The sequence below is a fragment of the Danio rerio genome, chromosome 1, assembly GCF_052040795.2.
Source record: "Danio rerio strain M-AB ecotype USA chromosome 1, GRCz13ab, whole genome shotgun sequence".
NCBI classification, from domain to species: Eukaryota; Metazoa; Chordata; class Actinopteri; order Cypriniformes; family Danionidae; genus Danio; species Danio rerio.
The window spans coordinates 56,682,456-56,707,222 of NC_141021.1; the positions used below are offsets into that span (position 1 = coordinate 56,682,456).

Genomic DNA, 24,767 nt, shown 5'->3' on the forward strand with positions numbered 1-24,767 from the left:
ACGGTGAATATAAACATTACCATGATAATCTTAATAAATAAATAAACACATTAAGGGTGTTTATTTGCTGAAATTATTATTTAAATCGGTTTATTTGTATTGTGCAATGTATATTTGTAAGTTTTTATGCAGAGTATATATTGTGAAAAAGGGAAAAACGATAAATCGTTGTATGAATGCTGTAATGTTTAAATAATGTTTGGTTAAAGATGCGTAAGGGTCATGTGACCATTAGAAAGAACGCAGCATCTCATTTCTAACAGGACGCTTTCTCTGTCCTCCTGGTCTCACTTGTTCGTTCTTCTGAGGTGACCTAGCAAGACCGGTCTTCACAAGAACGCAAGTCCGTTCTCTGCGTTCTTGGAATTGAGAAACAGCCAGTGTCCCACATTGACCTGCATTCACTCTACATCAGTGGTTCTCAAACTTTTTTCATCAAGTACCACCTTAGAAAAAAATTGTTTCTCCAAGTACCACCAAAATGAGCAGTATTGAAATACAGTAGCGTAGTAGGCCCAGTAAAGCAGCTACAACTCAGCACAGTTAAAAAACCCTGCAGATTACCTCAGAAATATAGCCTATATAATATATGGCATATTATATACATAATTTTTAATACATTTTGAATTATATGTAGCATGTACATGACATATTTCATTCCTCCGTGTACCACTAGAAGGAAGCCCGCGTACCACTATTGGTACACGTACCACAGTTTGAGAACCACTGCTCTACATAATTTGACAGGCAGATAGGACGGCCTATTGTAACATTCGGACTTAACATTTTGATTGGACAAAATTTTCTTGGTCCTACACTTTCTACAGAACATATAAACACATTTAAATCACTTTTTTAATTATTGCTATAAGGATGTAAAGACTTTGACAACCAGCATAACAACAATTGCTTCTAAAGACCATCACCCATTGCACCTTTAGTATTTTAATGCTTAAGCATTTTTTTCACACAAAAAATCTGTAAAATTATTAAAAAATGAATGTACTAGGTATAATAAATAGAATATATGGTTACAAAAACATCTTTATAAGTATAAAAATCCCTGCAGTATCCCTCCCAAATCCCTGCATTGCCTTCCTTTATGCTCTCAAGCCAAATACAGAGAGCGGTTCACATATTCCCATCAAAGCACCAATACCATTTCATTGGCATACGTGATCATGTGTGAGAGAAAGAGAATGAGAACAAAACGTCTGCCATTCAGTCATGCTTCTCCTTTCTGTGGTTAAAGTTATGAGGATGGGAGATATGGCTATGAGCATGAGGTTTCTGAAGAGCGTGGCAGAGGAAGGGAAAGAGAGCGAGGAAGAGACCGCAGAGAGAAAGAGCGGAGACGTCTAGACAAAGAGATGGGAGGGTCGTCAAAAGCCAACAGCACCACGTCAGGCCATTCACAGGTGCCAGAGTTTTATACTGACCTTCTGACTTCTGCAATGTCGAAGTGCGCTCGCTTTTGTGATTGTTTCAGAACTTCCGATTAAGTTTCCTATGGGAGAAATAAATAGGAATATTAAATGCAAGAAAATGCTTAAACTCCTGCTCAACAAACAAGTGTGTTCATGAATATACATAAAAAGTAGAATAATATAATAAGAAAAAGACTGTTTTTAAGATGTTTTTAACATCTATATATCAAAAAGATTCTAATGGCTGTGTATACTCATATGTGAAGAAGTTCAATAGAGGAATTCATTCTGTTGAATATGCCTTGATAGACCTGAAACCTGTCAAAATAAAAGATGAAAACAGTCATATATCGGGACAAATGATGAAATGTGCTAAATATGCTAACAACAATAATGTTCAAAAGCACACTAACAACATTCTGTAACACACGAAAATCATGTCACATGCTAAAACATGCTTGCAAGACACTAAAACACATTTCAATAATCTAGCAGCCTTGATGAAACTTATCAGTTTTACGACATGGCTAAACCATGTGTGCTACAAAACCATGGTATTTGTAATTAAACTGCAATGGTAGTACAAATGGTAGTCAATGCACCCAAAAATCATGGTTACTACACCTTTTCTACAGTAAAACTATGGTCAATTTTTATAAGAAAACTCTTAGCAATCAAGTACAATAACATAGCAAACAGCTAAAAACGTCCTAGCGCAATATTATCTTAGATTATTAAAAAAATCTTCCCATGTAACCCTTTAACAACCCACACAAAACAGATAACATAAACACTTATGTTGTACACATACCACTTATACAGAACTACACACTGACATATAGCTCATCATACATAAGTAAACGCTTGAAGTGGATCGAAAAACTTTTACCAAACTGTCCAAAAACAATGGATGTAGATCAATACTTTGATGAAAGGTGATATATATATATATATATATATATATATATATATATATATATATATATATATATATATATATATATATATATATATATATAATTCAGTTTAAACTAGTTTAACTAACTTTAAAGTATATTTGTGAATATGTTTTACCAGTTTTACTACATGGCTAAACTATTGAACGTACCAAACTATCCTACAAGTATGGGATGGAGTTCAAGGTGATCCACTTCAAATGTTGACTACTTTATATTTTTATATAACTTAATTTTTTAGTATCTTTCTGAATATGTTCTTAGAAGTCCAATAAAAATGGAGACATTAGGATGACAAACGGAGGACACAGAGGTCAAGAAAAGCCCCCTCCTATGCAGGTAACACTCACCTACAAACACCACTAGTTTACCAACCAACACTGAGGTATTAGGTTTCTAGCTCAGAGGCAGGTGTTTATCTTCGCAGAACGGACTTTTGAGCATCCAGACAGAACATAATTCACATCTAACGCAAGATATCGAAGTTTTAGTAAAGTTAAGAGATGATTTGAAGCGTAAGTTGTGCTGAGAGAAGCTGCACAATTCAGTACTGTCAGTGTTAATGTGTCAAACCGCGAGCTGCTTCACGGAAGCTCCAGTCACATGACCAACGGTTAGAGATGCTAGTTTAGTCACGCAGGGATAATTTAACCAGTTTGTATTCATAGATATTTATAAAAGCACTATTTCAATGCGGAAACTGCTTAAATGACCGCGAATATGTATGTATTCAATATACGACTAGATCGTCGAGCAGTTCTATGACAACATACTTGCAGGAATTGAGCAACTAAACCAGTTTCTTCCTTCTTTCATGCCAACATCCGGATACACACATGTCGGTAAGTCGTTTATATTTTTGTGTTTACTTAAAATGTTTGAGTAAATGATTCGTTGACGCGCGTATAAATGCGCGCTCACGGTTGCGTGAGTGCGCGTTCTGGACTGGCATGTCTCGTGCTCTGGATTTACTCGATCTGCTCTGGAATGTCATGTCTTGTTTTGGATTAATTCATACACTTAGATATCGTGTATACGTGATTTATTGAGCTGCATTTCGGCTACATTCACTTGTTTTGTATCTGTTTCATTAAAAGGTTGACCTTCTGAACGGTAAAAAGGGATGGATGTATTTGCTGGATGAAGATGAGGAGGTAAGGAGACAGATTTGCTGACCCTTATTTATTTCTATGACTGTTTATCAGGCTAGTTGCCATAACTTTGCTTCATATATTTAATTTGAACACTTATTTCATAATTTTAATTGTTACACTTGCAGATTTATAATCTAATATTAATTAATATATTTGATTTTGCTCCAAGCTACCTAAAAAGTGTTTGTTGAAAAAAAGAGGAACAAACTTAATAAATACTATAGTGTTTTTGATCTGTACCAGCTTAAAATGAATCTGTTGTGATAATTATGTAGTTACTACAGTAATACAACAATTATAGAGACATAAGCAACCCAATACTGTAGCTTTCTGCAACTCTAGGTTGATTATACTACAATACAACACAGTTTACCGAAGTAAAAACTATAGTATACTTCAATATATAGTACAATTTATTAGTTCACTACAGTTAATACTCCATTATTCTGTGGCAGTCATTTGGAAAGTGTGGTAAATATTATAATATATTCAGTATGATACAATTTAGTATGGGTCAATAATACTTTAGTATTTACAGTAAATTCCTATAGTATTTTTTCATGTGGAAAGTTAGATAAACATAAATGTAAAGGTTTGATGTGAGTATGAATTTACTGTCATGCAAATGTTTATGCAAATGAACACTATAAACACCTATAACACCTGAGTTTTGGTTATTTGCAGTGGAGAAAGTTCTGGTTTGTGATCACTGACTCTGGATTAAGATACTATAGGGACTCTGAGGCTGAAGAGGTGAGCTAAAATCAATACACTTTTCATGCAGTTAAAATATTTCAAAAATCAGAAAGCTCAAACATGTTCAATAATTAATAATAGTGGTCTTTAATTCTCTGTGTGTTTCTGCTTGATAGAGAGATGAAGCAGATGGTGAGGTTTACTTGCGCCATTGTTTGCGAGTGGAGGAATTTGATGCAGACAAAAACTATGGACTTCAGTTGCATGTGAGAAAATGTTTTAATATTTGTGTATTGTTCAAATCTTCTACCCGTTTGTTATGTTGGGGGCTGTTTTAACCCCATTGACTTCTATTATAATGACATTTTTGATTACGGGCTGTTTTGCCACATTGACTATCATTATAATGACATTTTTTGACTGCAAAGCCATGATCACATATAATCATGCATTCTTGATTGTTGGTGGTTTTGGTTTCCCTTTTGGGAAGAGGTAAAATTGGTAATTTTTACTGTTAATCATCAGTAGGCAATATTAACCCTTTAGGTAGGCCTGTGCAAAAGAGTTTCTGTATTTATATGGAGTTCTATGGAGTATAACAGCCAGTGGCGGTTCTAGTTTAAATGGCACCCTGGGCTAAACCACCCCAAACCTCCCCCATCCCCCAAGAAATAAAGACACTATGTGGTTGACTTTATGTATATTTTAAATATTTCTATATATATTTTAAATATATACATTTCAAATAATAATTATAAATACATTTAAATATATTTATTTATTTTCAATAAAAATAACAATTTGTTTATTATTATTATTATTATTATTATTATGCCATTATTATTATTATTATTATTATTATTATGCAATTATTATTATTATTATACAATTATTATTATTATTATACAATTATTATTATTATTATTATTATTATGCAATTATTATTATTATACAATTATTATGATTATTATTATTATACAATTATTATTAATATTATTATTATTATTATTATACAATTATTATTATTATTATTATGCAATTATTATTATTATTATTATGCAATTATTATTATTATTATTATGCAATTATTATTATTATTATTATGCAATTATTATTCTAAATGAATAACAGAAATCAATCCTAAATGGAACACAATGTAAAAAAACAATGTAAAGACACAACTAGAATAATATTCTAAGACTTTTTCATGAATATTAATTATGACGGTTGTATAGAATACAAAAAAATATGTTTTATAGAATTATCTTTTCTCTTAGACCCGACTCATGGCCGAGAACTAATGTTATGAAGTCTTAGCTAACTCCCTGACTGATTATTCCTCCTTTCTGCTTCATAGCCATGCTTAGTCAAAGAAACATCATCATCATATGATATAAACTTTAGTTTTGTCGACTTGCATGTCGACACATATCGGCGTGCATGTACAGTTAACAACCGGGATCAGGAGCAGCGAGTGTGAATGGCTTTCTGACATCGTCAATTTGCTTTCACTAGCGTTGTTTTGGTTGCACCATTGCATATAAAGAATAACAAACTTGCGCATACAAAAGACGCCAAATGTAAATAGACCCTAACATCTTTATTCTGGGATAATAAACACTTTAAATTAATGCACTTGCATAAAGTAAATCTAATCCTAAAGCTTTAACTGGGGCACTTTTTTTGCACCATCTCCCCATGCTGCCCTGGGCGAACGCCTATACTGCCCATGCCTAAATCTGTCACTGATAACAGCATAATGATAGTGTGCATAAATACACCTACTATGTTTACTATGTTTTGAGATCTGAGGTGCTTATTTAGATTTATTTAGAAGTGTGCAAAGGTCTTTCTCACACACGCACAGAGACACACAAACACTATACTCCATATAACTCCACATAAAAGCCACAAACTTAGCTTTTTTTTGCACTGCAACTGATGATCTACAGAAATAATTACTAATAGACCTCTTCACAACAGGGAAAACCACCAACAATCACAAATAAATAATTATATGTTGTCATAAAAATGTGATTATAATAGAACTCATTGGGGCAAAAACAGTCTCTAAAGTAATAAAAGGGTAGTAAATTTTCCCGCTGTGTATTCTTGAGATTTTATTTTTTAATTTCCAAAGCATTTGCCCATAATATGTGTCAAAATAAGATTTGTGACCAAAAATTAATCCTTAGGCGACGCAGTGGCGCAGTGGGTAGCACGTTCGCCTCACAGCAAGAAGGTCGCTGGGTCGCTGGTTTGATCCTCGGCTTAGTTGGCGTTTCTGTGTGGAGTTTGCATGTTCTCCCTGCGTTCGCGTGGGTTTCCTCCGGGTACTCCGGTTTCCCCCACAGTCCAAAGACATGTGGTACAGGTGAATTGGGTAGGCTAAATTGTCAGTGGTGTATGAGTGTGTGTGTGTGGATGTTTCCCAGAGATGGGTTGCGGCTGGAAGGGCATCCGCTGCGTAAAAAATTTGCTGGATAAGTTGGGGGTTCATTCCGCTGTGGTGACCCCAGATTAATAAAGGGACTAAGCCGACAAGAAAATGAATGAATAAATCAATCAATCCATTTGCTGAAACACAGCGAAAGTTGTGGTCAAATGAAGACTCAAAATCACCCCATAGTGGATGAAAACCTCCCCAATAACTTACAAGGGTCAAGAAAGCATCAGATTGTGTAATTGTAATAATATTCTGAATGCATTCCTGAGTGATAAACCTGCGGCCTGCAGATGCGCGATGGACTGGTGACGCTGTCGGCGATGACCTCCAGAATCAGGAGGAACTGGATCGACACTTTGAGGAGGAAAATCTCCTTCAGGGATTCAGCGGACAGCATACAGTAAGACAACAACTGAAAAGCAATCTGGGATGATTTCATGAAAATAACTATTCTGAATATGGCTGAATATTTACCATGAAGTTTAACTTGAGCATTTCTGACTCATGTTCCTGTTTTCACGCATGTAGTGAATGAGTCTTTTTTGATTGGATTATGAATATACTTTTGAACAACTGTTTATTTTTATTTAGGTTTCAGGTTGAATTATAAAACACATATAATTTTACGTATTTATTCATACATAAGACATTTCTATAATCATCAGCAAGATTTTGGACTTTTAAACTAAAATTCAATTCAATTCAATTTATTTATAAAGCACTTTAAAACAACACAGTTGACCAAAGTGCTGACAACAAAGAGTAAAACAAACTTTAAAATACAAATAAATAAACATAAAATGTTAACATCTCAAGCTGTGCTAAAATTGAACAGGTGGGTTTTAAGAAGGGATTTAAAAACAGTGATGGAAGAGGCTTGTCTAATGTACAACGGTAGCTCATTCCACAATTTTGGTGCAGCCACAGCAAAAGCCCGATCCCCTCTGAGCTTTCGACTGGTCCTGGGCACACCCAGGAGGAGCTGGTCGGCTGACCTGAGCGAACGATAAGGTGTGTAGGGACAGAGAAGCTCAGAGAGGTAAAGGGGTGCAGCACCATTTAGACACTTAAAAACAAATAAAAGTACCTTAAAATGGATGCTGAAGTGCACGGGCAGCCAGTGAAGTGAAGATAAAATCGGGGTGATGTGCTCGTATTTGCGTGTGCCAGTTAAAAGACGTGCAGCTGCATTCTGAACCAGTTGCAGTCGAGAGATCAAAGACTGACTCACCCCAAAATAAAGGGCATTACAGTAGTCCAAGCGGGAAGTTATAAAAGCATGGAAATAACCATGATGATTAACTAGAGCCTAGGTTTGACTCATGCTCCTTTTTTTCTCCAAGTATTAATCTGAAGTCTCCATTCTCAGACACCTAGACAACAGTGACATCAGTGACAGAGAAAACTCCAGTTCCCAGAATGCACCATCACAAACCTCTCCTGCGCCTCGTGAGCCGTGCTCAGATGATGGTGGTTTGTATGAAGATGAACCCGACATCACTTGCTCTCCTTTAACCAATCGTAGAGAAGCAGGCGAGGGTCGGGACCGAGAGCATGAGCGGCGTCTGGAGGACCGAACCAAGTGGTTCCAGGAGGGGGTTTCCGACAGGGAGGGCGACGATCCGTGGGATAAAGTGGAGCTGAAGAAAGGGGGCACTCCAGTGGTTTTGACCCAGCTGCAGGTTCCTAAAGCCAAGACGGGGCCCGACATCGAGAAGAAGTGGGAAGACTTTGAGCAGCTTCCAATTGGAGAGAAAAGGTCACTGGTCGGTTCCCAGAATCCACAAGCGGCAAATGAGGCCCTTCAGAGAGAGGTGTGGGCTTTGTTTTCTGGTCGATGTAATAATGTAAAATTTAACAACTTTTGGGATCAGATTAACTCTTACAGCAGCTCAAATCATTTTACAGTGTTAAAAACGAAACATAGTTATCAAGTTATCAATAATAATAATGATTTTTTTGCTCTATGTTAGTTTTAAACAAGTGCTTTAGGCTAGTTTTGAACAGCAGACAGGGCTCAAGGCTAGTTTTGAACAGCAGACAGCGCTCTAGGCTAGCTTTAAACAGCTGATGGTGCTCTAGGCTAGTTTTGAACAGTAGATGGTGCTCTAGGCTAGTTTTGAGCAGGTCCTTTCGGCTAGTTTTTACCAGCAGGTGGAGTTCTAGGCTAGTTTTGAACAGCTGACGGCAGTCTAGACTGGTTTTAAACAAGTGTTGATGCTCTAGGCTAGTTTTGAACAGCAGAGCGCGCTCTAGGCTAGTTTTAAACAGCAAATGCACTCTGGGCTAGTTTTGAACAGCAGATGGTGCTCTAAGCTAGTTTTGAACAGCGGACGGCGCTCTAGGTTAGTTTTAAGCAGCTGATAGTGATCTTGACTACTTTTGAACAGCAGGTGAAGCTCTATGCTAGTTATGAACATCAGAAGGTGCTCTAGGCTATTTTTAAACAGCTGATGGTACTCTAGGCTAGTTTTGAACAGACCCTCTAGGCTAGTTTTGAACAGCAGATCAAGCTCTAGGCTAGTTTTTAAACAGAAGATGGCACTTTAGACTAATTTTGAACAGCAGACGGTGCTCTAGGCTAGTTTTGAACAGCAGAAGGTGCTCTAGGCTAGTTTTGAACATTAGACGGTGCTCTAGGCTAGTTTTAAACAGCTGATGGTGCTCTAGGCTAGTTTTGAACATACGCTCTCGGTTAGTTTTGAATAGCAGATGTTGCTCTAGGCTAGTTTTGAACAGCAGATATCGCTTTAGACTAATTTTGAACAGCAGACGGTGCTCTAGGCTAGTTTTAAACAACAGATGATGCTCTAGGCTAGTTTTAAACAGAAGACGGCACTTTAGACTAGTTTTGAACAGCAGATGGTGCTCTAGGCTAGTTTTGAACAGCAAACGGCGCTCTAGGCTAGTTTTGAACAGCAGATGGTGCTCTAGGCTAGTTTTGAACAGCAGATGATGCTCTAGGCTAGTTTTGAACAGCAGATGATGCTCTAGGCTAGTTTTAAACAGAAGACGGCGCTTTAGACTAGTTTTGAACAGCAGATGCTGCTCTAGGCTAGTTTTGAACAGCAGATGCTGCTCTAGGCTAGTTTTGAACAGCAGATGGTGCTCTAGGCTAGTTTTGAACAGCAGATGGTGCTCTAGGCTAGTTTTGAACAGCAAACGTCGCTCTAGGCTAGTTTTGAACCGTAGATGGCGCTCTAGGCCAGTTTTGAACAGCAGACGCCGTTGTTCACCATTATAACTGTACAACTAACAAATATAAAAAATATAAAAGCATTTGCAATTAAATGGTTTATTTGATTTTCCCATGACTAGTAAATCTGTCCCTCAGTGTTCGTATTGCTCATTGTGGATGTGTTGCATTGGTCAGGTGTTGTCTCTGAGGCAGCAGATCGAGTCTCTCCGTCAGGTGCGTGTCGGAGCTCTCTGTGGTCCTGAAGCTCCCTGCGCTCTCAGACTGCAGCAGATGGAGGAAGAGCACAGAGAGAGACTGAAGGAGATTCATGAGCAACATGAGCGAGAGCGCAGAGACATGGAGACTGAAAAACAGAGGCTGCTGCAGGAGGAGGCCAAAAACACACTCCAGGGTCAGTAAGGGACAAAAACAAGGGGAAATATACTAATAAATGAGGGATTTTATTCAACAAGGAAGCATAAAATTCAACAAAAGTGACATTCCATTTGGTTCAGTTTCATATGATATTTGGTAACACACTTTACAACAAGTTAATGTATTTAATAACATGAACTTTTCTGCTCCTGCGTCATAAGTGTCTACAATATTTTCATCTTCATTGTCCAGCTATGGAGGCTCTGAGGAAAACACACCAGGAGGAGATCGAGAGGCTGAAGGGTCACGGAGGAGAAGAGTTAACAGACCCGTCCATCAAACAACAGCTGTATGTATACACACACGCACACACATACACACACAAACACACACACACAGAACTCAAGCCAACAAACATTAAACAATATAGTAATCTACAGTAAATACTATAAACACACTATACTAATGTGCTTGAATTATTCGGTTGTGGTAATTCTACAGTATAGTTACACAATGATAACACAACTTTACAACTTTAGTAATATAAGCAAATAATCCAATACTGTTGTTTAACTATGGGGTTCATTCATTTATTAATTTTCCTTTAACTTAGTTGCTTTATTTATTAGAGATCACCACAGTGTACAACATATGTTTTACACAGCGGATGCCCTTCCAGCTGCAACCCAGTTCTGGGAAACACCTATTCACTCCCTTTCACACACATACTATGGCCAATTTGGTTCATCCAATTCCTCTATAGCGCATGTGTTTGGACTGTTGGGGAAACCGGAGTATCCGCAGGAGACCCACGCCAACACGGGAAGAACATGCAAACTCCACACAGAAATCTCAGCTGGCCCAGTTGGGACTCGAACCAGCGATCTTCTTGCTGTGACCACTGAGCCACTGCGTCGCCCTTATAAAGAGTTAATGCTATATTATACTTTACTATAGCATGGTTCAAAAATACTATTCTAAAATACTACAATGTTTTTGTCATGTGAGGATACACACAAGGAAACGCCACTAAAACAGCTCCAAGCACATTTCTGAGGTGCGTAACATTCAGAACATTGCGAAAACATGTCGACATATCCCCGTTCAGCAACTTGTGCATCAACAATCTTGTGCAATGCAGACTGTTTTTGAAAACCATACAATAATGAAGCAGATTTCACTTATTAAGATCAAATCATAATCGATGCATGTTGTTCACAAACACTTTATTTTTAGAAGGTCTCAATCAATCCAGCTGATTTAACTGGTTAAAATAAAATAACATCAAGGAATGTAGCTTCCTTATTAAAACACAATCTAAACAGAAATTCACATTACCTTTTATATTTTAAACCAGCTGTTTTAAATGTAATTATTTTTACACTCACACTGTTGTTATGTCAGGGGTGTAGATTTAGCATGGACGGAGGGGACACGTCCCCACTAATATCCATCAACTAATGAAATGTCCTCACCAATAATTTAATTGGCACCACCCCCCAAACACAAATGAACATTGTGATTGGCTGAGCCTTTCCCTGCTGTCATGTGAGAGGCTGTAGCTGCGTTCAAATACAAGCAGCGAGCCCCAAAACTGTGCAGGGGAATTTGTATGGAGGTGTGTGAGGTGTGTGACACAGAAAAATCAGGGATTCAAACAGTATAAAGTGCAGCAAACTATGCAATTTGATGTAGTTGTTAGTAATTATATTGGTAAAAAGATATACAATTTTCTTAATGTACTTATAATTAATAAGTATAATAAGTATAAGTAATAATATGTTTGTAACAGCACAGCAGACTACATAAAATGCCAACCCAGGCTCATTGTGGAAACCTAGTCCCGCGGACGTTTCTGGAAACCGCGGAATACGTCCCGGCGGGTACGTACGGCTGCAGTTTTTGTTTTCGCGAATCCGCGAGAGGCCGCTGTTGCGCGCTTTTTCGCACCTCAGACGCCTCTCGCAAGCGCGGTTCGCGCCCGCACTGTTCTCGCGTGAACCCGCCGGAGGCCGATGTCCGACTGACCGGATGATTGACTGCTCGACTGGCCAATCGGCCGACTCGCCCTCCTCCTTCCCCGAACCCAACCAATCTTACCGATCGACCCGTCCGCCCGCTCGCTTCCCTAAACCCGAGCAACAGTTCACAAAAGCCGTACAAAAAAATGAAAGCCCTGATTTTTTTTTTTTATTCTACCGCGTTTTCGGATTTCGCCGCATTCTTACCCTGTCACGAAACTCGTTCACTTAATTTTTGGGATTCTGTTTTTGTCTTACCTGATTGCTGGAACTGCTCTTCCCCGGACTCGAAACCGGTCGCCGTGGTCGACCCCTTCTCTGCATCTCGAGCCTGCCGACGTACACGCTGAGCTGAGTGGACGAACAGGTTGCAGCGGGGAAGCCCTCTACAAGGAGGTAAGGCAAGTGCGAAAGGGAACAGCGTCACACCGCCCCGAAGCGTTCGCTTGAAAAAAAATAAACGCGGCCGTACGTACCCCCCGGGACGTATTCCGCTGTCTCCAGAAACGTCTGCGGGACTACGTTTTCAGAATGAGCTTGGGTTGCAAAATGCATGTACATATTCATTTATTTCCTTAGTCACTTATATATCAGGGGTCGCCACAGCGCAATGAACCGCCAACTTACACACATACACACTCACATTCACCTGCATACACTAAAGCACTTTAGTTCATCCAATTCACCCATAGTGTTTGGACTGTGGGGGAAACCGGAGCAGCCGGAGGAAACCCACGCCAACACTGGGAGAACATGCAAACTCCACACAGAAAGGCCAAGTGACCCAGCCGGGACTCGAACCAGCGACCTTCTTGCTGTGAGGTGACAGTGCTAACCACTGAGCCACCGTGCCGCCAGCAGTGCATATTACTAATCAAACAATGTACTTGATACATGCAGTAAGAAATAATCTGCTTTATTCTAGAGGTTTAGTGAAGGCGAGTCATTTTGTCCCAAAGGATGAAGTATACAGAACTATAGGACAACAGGACGGTTAAATCAATCAGTAGGTAATTCAGTTTATCAATACATTTGTGTGTGTGTGTGGCAGGCATGAGTCTCTGTCTCTGCAGCGTGAGCTGGATGGTCTGTCGCAGCGTTACTCGCAGCAGTGTGTGGAGCTCAACCGCATCCAGAGCGGCACTGACGAGAGAGACGGACAGATCCGACAGAAGGAGAGAGACATGGAGCAGCTCCGCATGGAGAACCAGGTAGACTGATGAAGCTGATTAGAGGAGTGTATGTAAATTTCAGGTGTATTTAAAGATCCTGTAAAATTAAAATCAAGTTATTTAGATGTTAGTCTATATCAGTATGTTAGTCTAAAAAAAATCTATAAGCTAGTGTGCTCAAAAACTACCTCATACTTCAGTTTCTCATTGATTTTTCTGACCAATCAAATGCTCTCTAGTATATGCCATGCCCTGCCCGCTTCCCAATGCTTCTCATTTGATGTGCTTGAGTGCTTGCTTCACAAATTAAGTAACGCATGTTTTAGAAATATAGTGCACCAGTGGCTTGTGGACACCATGTACTTTCTGAAAGTAGAAAAGATCAGATGCTCTTGCTTTTTATGATAAATGGCAACCCCTCATAACTTACTTCCAGTCGCTTCTAAGTTTGTCCACTCATTGTATTTTTCCAGTTCATTGACATCACCTCCTCCCCCCCTTCCCCCCTACTTTTATCTTGTTTTTATTTATTTATTTATTTTTTTATTATTATTTTATTTACTCCTTTTTATTTAATATTGTTGCTGTTATTATTGTCATGCTATTTATCATTTTTTTATATATATAAATGTTTTATTGTTTTGTCACAAAGGTTTAAAAGTGGAAAGTCTTTCACTAAAAAAACAAAAATAATTATAGTGTACAAATAATCAAGGATTGATGATAATTTGTAATATAGTTTGCACCAAGAGGGCCCCAAATAAAATCCTGCTTAGGGTCCCCTGAAGGCTTTAGCCGGCTCTGCCATTAAACAAATGTTTCAGTTTGACATGCAGCACGAATGATCAACTCATTGTCAGTGTCTGAATGAGATAAAAACCTCATGTGTGGTTTTTCAGTCTGTATGTGTGAGAATGACATTTCCTCTTCCTGTTCACACAGGAACTGCAGGCGCGTCTGACGGAGGAGATAAGCCTCATGCGATCCTTCATCACAGGTCAAAGGTCAGGCGTTGTTCCCCTTGGCAGCTACGAAAGAAGCACCTCCGAATTGGAGGTGAGCTCTGAAAATTCTCTTATTGGGACCCATCATACACCTTGCGTCATGGATGTGAATTGGATTTACATATTTACATTAGAAATTAGAGGCTGTATTTTGGGCTCTATTTTGATGGTCCATGCGCAGAGCGCAAAATGCAGGGGGCAAACGCTTTCAGGGCGTGTCAGAATGCATTTTTGCTAATTTAAGGACGGAAAAATTCGCTTTGCGCCGTGGCTCATGGTCTTAAAGGGTTGAGTTTATTTTCTTAATGAGTTATAGGTGTGTTTTGAGAATAAACCAATCAGAGTCTCCTCTCCCATTCCCTTTAAGAGTCAGTTGCGTCGCGCCATAGCACATTTGCTATTTACATGACGTAAAGTAATTGTAGGTGGAAAAACTGAGCATTTCACAAGCAAGAAAACAGTTAAAAAGAGCATCTACCGCGCGAGAATGAGAGATAAATGATCTACTTTCGCTCTTGTGGATTAGGAAACCTTTACGCACAGACATCAATTAGCCTATTCATTCATTTACTTGTCGGCTTATCCCTTTATTAATCCGGGGTCGCCACAGCGGAATGATCTGCTAACTTATCCAGCAAGTTTTTACACAGCGTATGCCCTTCCAGCTGCAACCCATCTCTGGGAAACATAACACACACATTCACACACACACTCATACACTACGGACAATTTAGCCTACCCTATTTACCTGTACCGCATGTCTTTGAACTGTGGGGGAAACCGGAGCACCCGGAGGAAATCCATGTGAATGCAGGGAGAACATGCAAACTCCACACAGAAACGCCAACTGAGCTGAGGCTCAAACCAGCGACCATCTTGCTGTGAGGCGACAGCACTGCCTAATGCGCCACTGCTTTGCCATCAATTAGCCTATAAATAATCAATTTTGTTTGTTAAGCACAAATATTTGTTTCAAATCTATTTCTAAATTCAGCTCTAATTTCCAGCAAACGAATAAATGAACAATAATAACAAAGTGTGCTCAAAAACCTGAGTTATTTCCTAAAACACATGCTGCGCCCCATATGGTCTGAAACCTGACAGGTGGGCAAATCTAAGCCTGTTTTTAATAAAACAGATATAAATATGGATATAATAAATAATACTGCTAATAATAATAACATTATACAAAAGCAAATTGTTCTGAATGAACTGAAAAAGCCTCCCGAGATGAAGAAGACATAAAAGCAGTGATTTTTCATATTTATGTAGGCTAGAAAATTTGTTTTGTAATTATTTAATCCTTTATATTTATATCCTATATCTATTCTTATTATATCCTATATATATCCTTAATATTTACATTTTTTCATGTGTAAAGATATTTGCGTATTGCTCTACATCTTGTGTGTATTAAGCAGTGTGTAAGCGAGGTGCAACTTTAGACCGGGTTTGTTTTGGTCTATTGAAAAATCTATTATAGTTTCTCAAAATAGTAACGCGTCAGCAGAGCGCCTTCCTTTTTAGACCAGAACCCCTATGGGCGCACATCTGAGCCCAAATGCATTTGCTATTTAAACAGCGCAGCGCAACGCCTCAAAACGACTCTGGCCTTGCCAGCCACATTGCGCTGGGTGTATGATAGGGCCCTTTGTGTGTCAGAAAAGCAAGTGACCTGTCAACATTGGGATATAAAAATACGGGATACGCCCCCAACAACCGTTACAAATATGGAGAGGAAATTAGCTTCAAATAGTAGAATACATAACACATTAGAAAATTGAAAATAAAATAAAAGGTTTAGCCTATTAAAATCCATTTACTGATCACATCAGTGTTATCATACACTTAAAAAAGGGTTAAAAAGGTTTTTTTTACTTTAATTATTCATCGATTCCTCCACATGTGTACCACAGTTTGAGAACCACTGCTATAGAGAAAGGCATCATGTCTTTATAGTGCAATGCATGCAATGAATTTGGGGCACGGGATGCTGAATCCCCTTGATCTTACTGATCATTTATACACTAATTTGCATTTCCGAACAGATTAGTAATTAAACATTTAAATGAAATAATGCAGAGTAAATAAACTAAAAGCATACTTGTATGTATATATATATATATATATATATATATATATATATATATATATATATATATATATATATATATATATATATATATTGATTAAAATTGATTAAGATTTTTCTGTTGTTAGATATTAAGTAGTGGATAAAACCCCTCAAAAACATGAAATGAAATGAAATCTTAGCAGTATTTCTCTGTAATTACTGGAATGGGTAAATAACTGATTGATACACAAACTGTAATTAGTAAACAAAGAAACAAGCAAAACAGGTTTTCCCATTGTAATCCTCCATTTAGTGTCCAAAAATAAATTATCTAATTGATAAATCTACAACAACATCAAACAATCCTGAGAACTGACCTCTAAAAGTCCTCTGGAGAGTCTAAAAAGATCTAACCTTTATAATCGTATAATAATGTTTGTTGATTCGTGTCCACGTGGTGTAATTTCAACTACAACCAGCAGAGGCTAATCGGCTCATGCTAATAGGTGTTTGGGTTTAAGTTTTGCCAAATGAAAATGAGCAGTGCTGGATTTCCATTCTGTACATAATGTGCTCAATATAAATTATGAAGTACACTGCAAAAAAAGCGCGGGGTTTGGTTTCTTGTCTGCGTCATTTGTTTTGAAGTTTGAAGACGTACGACGCCGCTGTTTCTAGAAGGGATACAGTCGCGGAAGGAACTTAAACGATATTTATTTACATTATTATATTATATTACCCATTAAATTGTATTTTATTAACGTCTATCCACTACACTAAACCTCACAGTAATGTTAAAATATTAATTATTGTTGTAGTGTGTCATAAAAAAGTATGATATACTGAGCGTATTCGTAGCTGTATCCCTTCTAGACTTTACCGTGTTATGTGGATAAATACTGCCATCTGCTGCTCACTGCTAAATGTGGGCCCGAGATGGAGATGAAGAGAGGCTTTAAAACTGCAAAACAGTAACTGTGACACTTTTTTCTCCATACATTATAATGCATTTTAATAAAAATAATTATTAATAACAATCAATAATATATATTTTTATTTACCAGGATTTACAGATGACGCACACTGAAATGTTATTTCCAGTAGTTTTAGATTACATGCACACCAATAAATAAATAACTACAATCTTGTCAGACATTTAAAACAGATATCTTGACAATAAAAGTCTCTGCTTCAGGATCACAGTCTTAATCTTAAGTCTTAATCTTTGCCGCCGCTATACTTCAAACTTCAAAACACTTTTATATATTCAAAATATCAGCAAATAGTTTAAACCATTTAAATTACAGCACAATCCACTATATTTACCTATTTCTAAAAGTTATTTCACCCACATTTTATTTTGACAAGCACATTAATATATACTCTTATATTTAATATGTTTTCCATATATATAAAATAGTTTTAGTATATTTTATTGGATGCAGAAACCAAAATGAGGCTTTAATCTTTGAATATATATTTACTTTATTATTGTTGTTGTTATTATTATTGTTTTTTTATTTACATTTTTTATTATCAATAATGGCTGGATTGGCTATCCTGTATTGATGACATAATAAAAGTCTCTATTTAAGGATCACAGTCTTTAACTTAAGCCTTAATCTTTGTCCCTATTCTTCAAAACACTAGGTTTCTGTTCATTTTCCAGCACAAAGTTTTGATCATTTTAAATATAGAACAATCTGCTGTAATTATGTATCTCTAAAAATTATGCCAAATGACAATAGAACTTTATTTCAACCAAATTTCATTTAGACAAACACATTAATGTATACTCTTAGATTATTCATTCATTTTCTTTTACGGCTTAGTCCCTTTATTAATACGGGGTCGCCACAGCGGAATGAACTGCCAACTTATCCAGCACATGTTTTATGCAGCGGATGCCCTTCCAGCTGCAACCCATCTCTGGGAAAACTTGTATTATACTTGTATTTTATACATACATATATATATATATATATATATATATATATATATATATATATATATATATATATATATATATATATATATAGTTAATTATATAAAATTATATTATATTATATTATTTTATATTATATTATATGTTTTCAATGTATATAAAATCGTTTTAGTGTATTTAATTTGATGCAGAAGCCAAAATGAGGCTCTAGTCTTTAAATATATATATACTGTATTGTTATTTTTTATTATTAATAATGACTGGATTGGCCATCCTGTGTTGCACTGAACTTTATTTGTGTCTTAGATCATTTGTGTGGGTGGTTCATAAATGATTAATGATGACATTTGTGTGGGTGTTGACGTGGATTGTTTTGTCCGTGTATACCATGAAAGAGTATATATAAAGTGCTTAGCTTCTGTTTGTTTTTATTATTTAAATATCCCATAAATGAATTAATTATTTAATTTATTGCCGAGTAAAATAATCACTATTAGATGCATCTAAAATAAAAATGTTTGTTTTGACTTAATTTAAGTATGTACTATATATAATTATTATGTGAGTGTGTGTGAATATATATATAAATTATCATGCATGCATATATTTAAGAAAAGATTTGTTAATATTCAGATAGAAAATAGATATTTCAATTTAAATATAATTTGTATTATATACATTTATATGTCACAAAAAACTAGGCGACATGGCGGCTAAGTGGTTAGCACTGTCACCTCACAGCAAGAAGTTCGCTGGTTCAAGTCCCAGCTGGGTCAGTTGGTGTTTCTGTGTGGAGTTTGCATGTTCTCCTTGTGTTGGCTTGGGTTTCCTCCGGGTGCTCTGGTTTGAATAAGTTGCTGGTTCATTCCGCTGTGGCGACCCCTGATAAATAAGGCACTAAGCTGAAGAAAATTAATGCTTTATAGTTTTGTTTTTATGCAAGTGTGTGTATATCACATATACATAATAAATATACTGTATATATGTCAAAACGAGCACTTATTTTGGATCTGATTAATCTTTGCCCACTAATTTAAAAATTATTTATTTTTTCAAAAACATGCTGTAGTGGTTTTATTTAAGCCTTTATTGGGCGAAGAACAATATATAGTACCTTTATTGATATTGATTAATATATGTATGTATGTACATATAGCCAAACATTTTTTCGATAGTCTACAGAACAAACCATCGATATACAAAAACTTGCCTAATTACCTTAACCTGCCTAGTTAACCTAATTAACCTAGTTAAACCTTTAAATGTCACTTTAAGCTGTATAGAAGTGTCTTGAAAAATATCTAGCCAAATATTATTTACTGTCATCATGACAAAGATGAAATAAATCAGTTATTAGAGATGAGTTATTAAAACTATTAAGTTTAGAAAAGTGTTGAAAAAATCTGCTCTCTTTTAAACAGAAATTGGTGGAAAAATCAGGGGGGCTAATAATTCTGACTTCAACTGTTTTTTATAAACTTTTTTATATATATATATAAATATATATAGTCGTGAAAGGTTCAGTTTTGTTATAACCCCCATTGACACTCCATGTTTTTTCTATGAGTGTGAGGGTTAATATGAATGAGTAAATGTATTAGAATGATAAAGGTGTTGTCTACTATAGTTGTAATTTACAACTATAGTAGACAACACCTTTATCATTCTAATTCATTATTTAGATAGTGAAACAGCAAGCAGGATGAGGTTAAAGAGGTTAAAATGTAACACTGTTCCCTTTAAAGATTTACCCATGCATTAGCAGGCAGTTTTTGTTGCGTTTATTATTGAATATAGGCTGAGTGAATAGTGTATTGAATAAGCTAAATTGGCTGTAGTGTATGAGTGTGTGTGAATGAGTGTGTATGGGTGATTTCCAATATTGGGTTGTGGCTGGAAAGGCATCTGCTGCAAAAAACATGGAATAGTTGGCAGTTCATTCCACTGCGGCAACCCCTGATAAATAAGGGACTTATGCGAAGGAAAATAAATGAATGAATAGTGTATTTTTTAGAACTCAACAAATATCTTTATGGACAGTATACAGAAATTAAATTGAGATTAAAGTTTGCATTTATTTATTTATTTCATATATATATATGGCTTTTGTGTTTTATAGAATATGAGTTGATAAAAATATTGGACGTGCATAGATAGATAGCATTTTGAATTAATTTAGTGGGCTGCTCTGGCCCAAAATGCCAGGGCCGATTTTTTGCCCCAGTCCAGCCCTGGTTGTAAATGGAGTGTTTGACCACATTGAGTGCTAAAGTGCGTGTCTGTGTGCAGATGTTACTGAAGGTGAAGGAGAGCGAGGTGGAGTTTCTGCACAAGGAGATCAGCTGTCTCAGGAAAGAGGTCCAGACTCTCACTAAGGTATAAATTATATGTGTGTGAGCAACCTTATATTCCTTACATTGTGAGGACCACAAGCAAGGGTGCCACTAGCAATTTTTTGTTCTATGAGAGTATATTTGAGCTTGGGGCCCCCTTATAGTACTGTTAAGACTAATAAAGGAGTTCTCTGTGGGCCCCTAAAGTATATGGGCCCTTAAAATCATCCTAACTTACCCCTTAGTGGCACTGCTGTCCATGATTACAGCAAAACCAGACAAATTTCTTTTCACTATATTTTTGATCCCCAACTACTGAATTTTAAAGAGATAGTTCATCTAAAAATGTAGAACACAAAGGACATTATTATGAAGGATGTTAGAAAAAAATCAGCCTTTGACTTGCACAGTATTTTTCATTTGTTCCTACTACTGCATCCCCCCTCCACCTGAAGTGCTCGAGCTTGCTTACTGAAAATTATAAGTCTGTGCGCATATGAATATCTTATATACACGTTATAAATGTGATATTTGTACCTGCAGGAGAATGAAGCGTTGGGCGAGCGCTATAAAGAGGTCTATGTGGAGCTGAGCGAGTTAAGAGGCCGCAGTGAGAGAGACATCAACGCACTCAAACAACACCTCAAACTCACTGACGCGGCTCTGGAGGAGGGCCGTCTCCTGGGCAACAGCGACAACCAATGAGAACGCAGCATCACTTCACATGCAAACATTAGCACTGGGACGCTTTCTGTTATGAGGAATTCATTTTTGTTAGAAACTACAATGGTGCTAAATATCGGATACTCTTAAAGCAAAATATGTATTTAATCATGCCTCTGTTGAGAGTATGTATTTTGATCGTTATGTGAAAATAAACACAAATCCAGACCATTTTTGGGGGAATTTAGAGTTTTGAATTACATGGAAGCTGATTAAATAAGCTTTTCATTGTTGGAATAGGACATTATTTGATTGAGATACGACTGTTTGATATAAACATGTATTCTGAGGGTTTAAAATAGGTAAACATTGAGAAAATCACCCTTAAAGTTGTGCAAATTAAGCTCTTAGCAATGAAAATTACGAATCAAAAACGAATATACTGTTGGAAATGTATTAAATATCTTACTTGAATAAGATCTTTACTTGATATTGTAATGGTTTTGGGCATAAAAGAAAATTGATAATATTGTACAATGCATTTTGGCTATTGCCACTCATATACCCGCGCAACACAAGTCTCCAAGGTCACATTTATGTTACATGTATAACAAGAAAAAACACACAACAAACTTAACAGTCGAGCAATTTATTAAATAGAAGAGAGGCAAAAGATGAGGTTAGCCTCAAAATATATTGTCGACAATATTTGGAAACATAAAAACAGCATTTAATATTGGCTTGTGGACATGATTAGTGTAATGCAGGAATTTAAACACACAAAAATATGTGTTGACAATCTTCATTATTGCATAAATATATATATATATATATATATATATATATATATATATATATATCCTGTTTATTTGCATTAGGCTCCATTCAGAAGACCTTCAGACTGATGCACTGAAGAAAGAAAAGGACAACAAACATTGAAAGCTTCATTTACACTGTAAAGCACCAGATAAATTATTTATATTGAATTTACCTTCACTCAGTCATCATCATCATCGTCATCTGGGACGAAGATTTCATGTTCCTCCAAAAGAGCAGCGAAATTTTTACTGATTAAAGTCCCGACATAGAGGAACGGGACCACTACTATAGTCATACGGGTCAAACCGAACGGAACCTGCAGAAATATTAAAGAAAAAATGATTAATTTATGCCTGATAATAAAAATATTATGTATTCACATTTAATCCTCCACTAATAAATATTGACAATCGTTTTCTTTTTTGACAATCGTTAAATCGACAACTGTACACGAAGTACTTCCTCATTTTATAAATTATGTGCCGCTCCAACAATATGATTGGCCAACAGTCACGTCAATCAAGACATTCTTAATTTTCATTGGCTAGCAAGAGAGCCAACTCAAATTACTGCGCTCCTTTGGGAGCCTCCAGCTGCAGTGTTTAGATATGAAAAACGTACCTTATCTGGTTTAGGAAGGACACGTCCTGTTGTGGACGACACGGCGGTTCGGCTGAGAGTGGGTCCTGTCACATTCACCGATTTTTGATTAGCATTGCGGCTCAATGTTACTGTATTTTTAACGAAAAAAGCCCGAGAGAGACGACCCACCAGCGACGCCATGTTTCCTGCTTGTGCGTTGTAAAAGACACGCCCCGTGGACACGCCTTCATTTTGTATATAATTAGGGGGAGGAGTAAATATCACACTAGAAGTGTATTTTTTGTTATATTAAATTGTTAATGTAATTATTAGATAGTATTATTTAATAATATTGATATTATTTTACCATAATAATGTTAATAAGGCTTCTCATTGACTTGTCAACTCTACATGTTTATATCAGGTTTATATTTAGATAAGAGTACATGCCTAAACAAGACACATTCAATGGGATGGGAGGGATTTTGCACAAACATTCGTCATGTATCAGCTATTTCAACATACACACCCTCCAGATTAGAGGTCTAAGGTCATCTTGCCTACAATATGTGAAAGCTTGACAACAACAACTGTAACATGCAGAATGGTGATCTTTACAAAAGAATTTAACTACTATGAATATTAATGATTATAAATACTTTAATTAATTAAAATAGTTTGAGGTTTGGTCTTTATTATTATTATTATTATTATTATAGCTGTTGTTGTTGTTATTGTTATTATTATTACTATTATTATTATTATTATTATTATATCATTATTATTGTGGTGGTTCATTCCACTGTGGTGACCTCTGATAAATAAGACACTAAGCCAAAGGTAAATTAATGAATGAATATTATTATTGCAAAATGTATTAGAAAATCAAATCGCTTTTATTGTCACATCATCAGCAGCACGTGTAAAGGGGCGGTGTAAAAGATACAACAAAAAAAAATATATAATGAAAAGTAGACATTAAATTATATGTTGTAATTTTGTACACAGTCAGTATGCTTTAATTATTATTATTATCATTATTATTATCATTATTATTATTATTATTATTATTATTGTTGTTGTTGTTGCAAAATGATGAGGCAACGCAGTGGGTAGCACTTTCGCCTCACAGCAAGCAGGTGGCTGGTTCAAGCTTTGGCTGGATCAGTTGGCATATTTGTGTGGAGTTTGCATGTTCTCCCTGTGTTTGTGTGGGTTTCTTCTGGGAGCTTCAGTTTCCCCCACAAGTCTAAAGACATGTGGTACAGGTGAACTGGGTAAGCTAAAATTTACTGGAGTGTATGAGTGTGTGTGTGAATGAGTGTGTATGGATGTTTCCCAGTGATGGCTTGCAGCTGGAAGGGCATCCGCTGCATAAAACATTTGCTGGATAAGTTGGTGGTTCATTCCGCTGTGGCGACCCTAGATTAATAAAAGGACAAAGCCAAAAGTGAGTATGCGTTAAAAAGAAGAGCGATTTTATTCAGAGAACGTAGCATTACATCCACCCACATTTATTTGATTGACAGCACTGTTAACCAATCAAAACTCTTCTAGGAGATAGCGGGGCCAATCGGTGAGCTGATCGGATTAGCGGTCTAAGGTAATCATGCCTACACTATGTGATAAAGCTCGAAGATAGAAAAGATATATAAAAAAACATTCTCACAAAAAAAAAAAAAAAAAAAAATATATATATATATATATATATATATATATATATATATATATATATATATATATATATATATATATATATATATATATATATCATTCATTTTCTTTTCTGCTTAGTCCCTTTATTAATCAGGGGTCACGACAGTGGAATGAACCACCAACTTCCAGTATATGTTTTATTCACACACATACACTACAGACAATTTAGCTTATTTTATTCACCTATAGCGCATGTCTTTGGAGTG

The 24,767-nt window shown here is 36.4% G+C and overlaps 2 protein-coding genes across 4 annotated transcripts in view; one reads left to right on the forward strand and one right to left on the reverse strand.

Annotated features, from left to right (window-relative positions):
* Positions 1 to 21,677, forward strand: part of triobpa (TRIO and F-actin binding protein a) — a 32,574-nt gene extending 10,897 nt beyond the window's left edge. The window contains exons 4-16 of one of the 3 annotated variants that reach the window (XM_087237821.1): positions 1,253 to 1,418; positions 2,648 to 2,722; positions 3,481 to 3,537; positions 4,222 to 4,290; positions 4,410 to 4,499; positions 6,970 to 7,079; positions 8,049 to 8,493; positions 10,053 to 10,269; positions 10,485 to 10,581; positions 13,305 to 13,464; positions 14,368 to 14,481; positions 20,738 to 20,824; positions 21,325 to 21,677. In XM_087237821.1, coding sequence (XP_087093947.1) covers positions 1,253 to 1,418; positions 2,648 to 2,722; positions 3,481 to 3,537; positions 4,222 to 4,290; positions 4,410 to 4,499; positions 6,970 to 7,079; positions 8,049 to 8,493; positions 10,053 to 10,269; positions 10,485 to 10,581; positions 13,305 to 13,464; positions 14,368 to 14,481; positions 20,738 to 20,824; positions 21,325 to 21,486 — 1,849 coding nt within the window. In that variant the 3' untranslated portion in view covers positions 21,487 to 21,677. Of the gene's footprint in view, positions 1 to 1,252; positions 1,419 to 2,647; positions 2,723 to 2,980; positions 3,226 to 3,480; positions 3,538 to 4,221; positions 4,291 to 4,409; positions 4,500 to 6,969; positions 7,080 to 8,048; positions 8,494 to 10,052; positions 10,270 to 10,484; positions 10,582 to 13,304; positions 13,465 to 14,367; positions 14,482 to 20,737; positions 20,825 to 21,324 lie in introns of those variants that run through there. The other 2 variants (XM_087237819.1, XM_087237820.1) reach the window with 2 other exon arrangements.
* Positions 21,678 to 22,077: 400 nt separating this feature from the next.
* Positions 22,078 to 23,091, reverse strand: smdt1b (single-pass membrane protein with aspartate-rich tail 1b). The gene is given in 3 exon segments (NM_001326522.1): positions 22,078 to 22,353; positions 22,436 to 22,579; positions 22,885 to 23,091. Coding segments are annotated over 2 exon segments (300 nt in total). The 5' UTR covers positions 23,047 to 23,091; the 3' UTR covers positions 22,078 to 22,353; positions 22,436 to 22,441.
* Between the last annotated feature and the right edge of the window lie 1,676 nt (positions 23,092 to 24,767).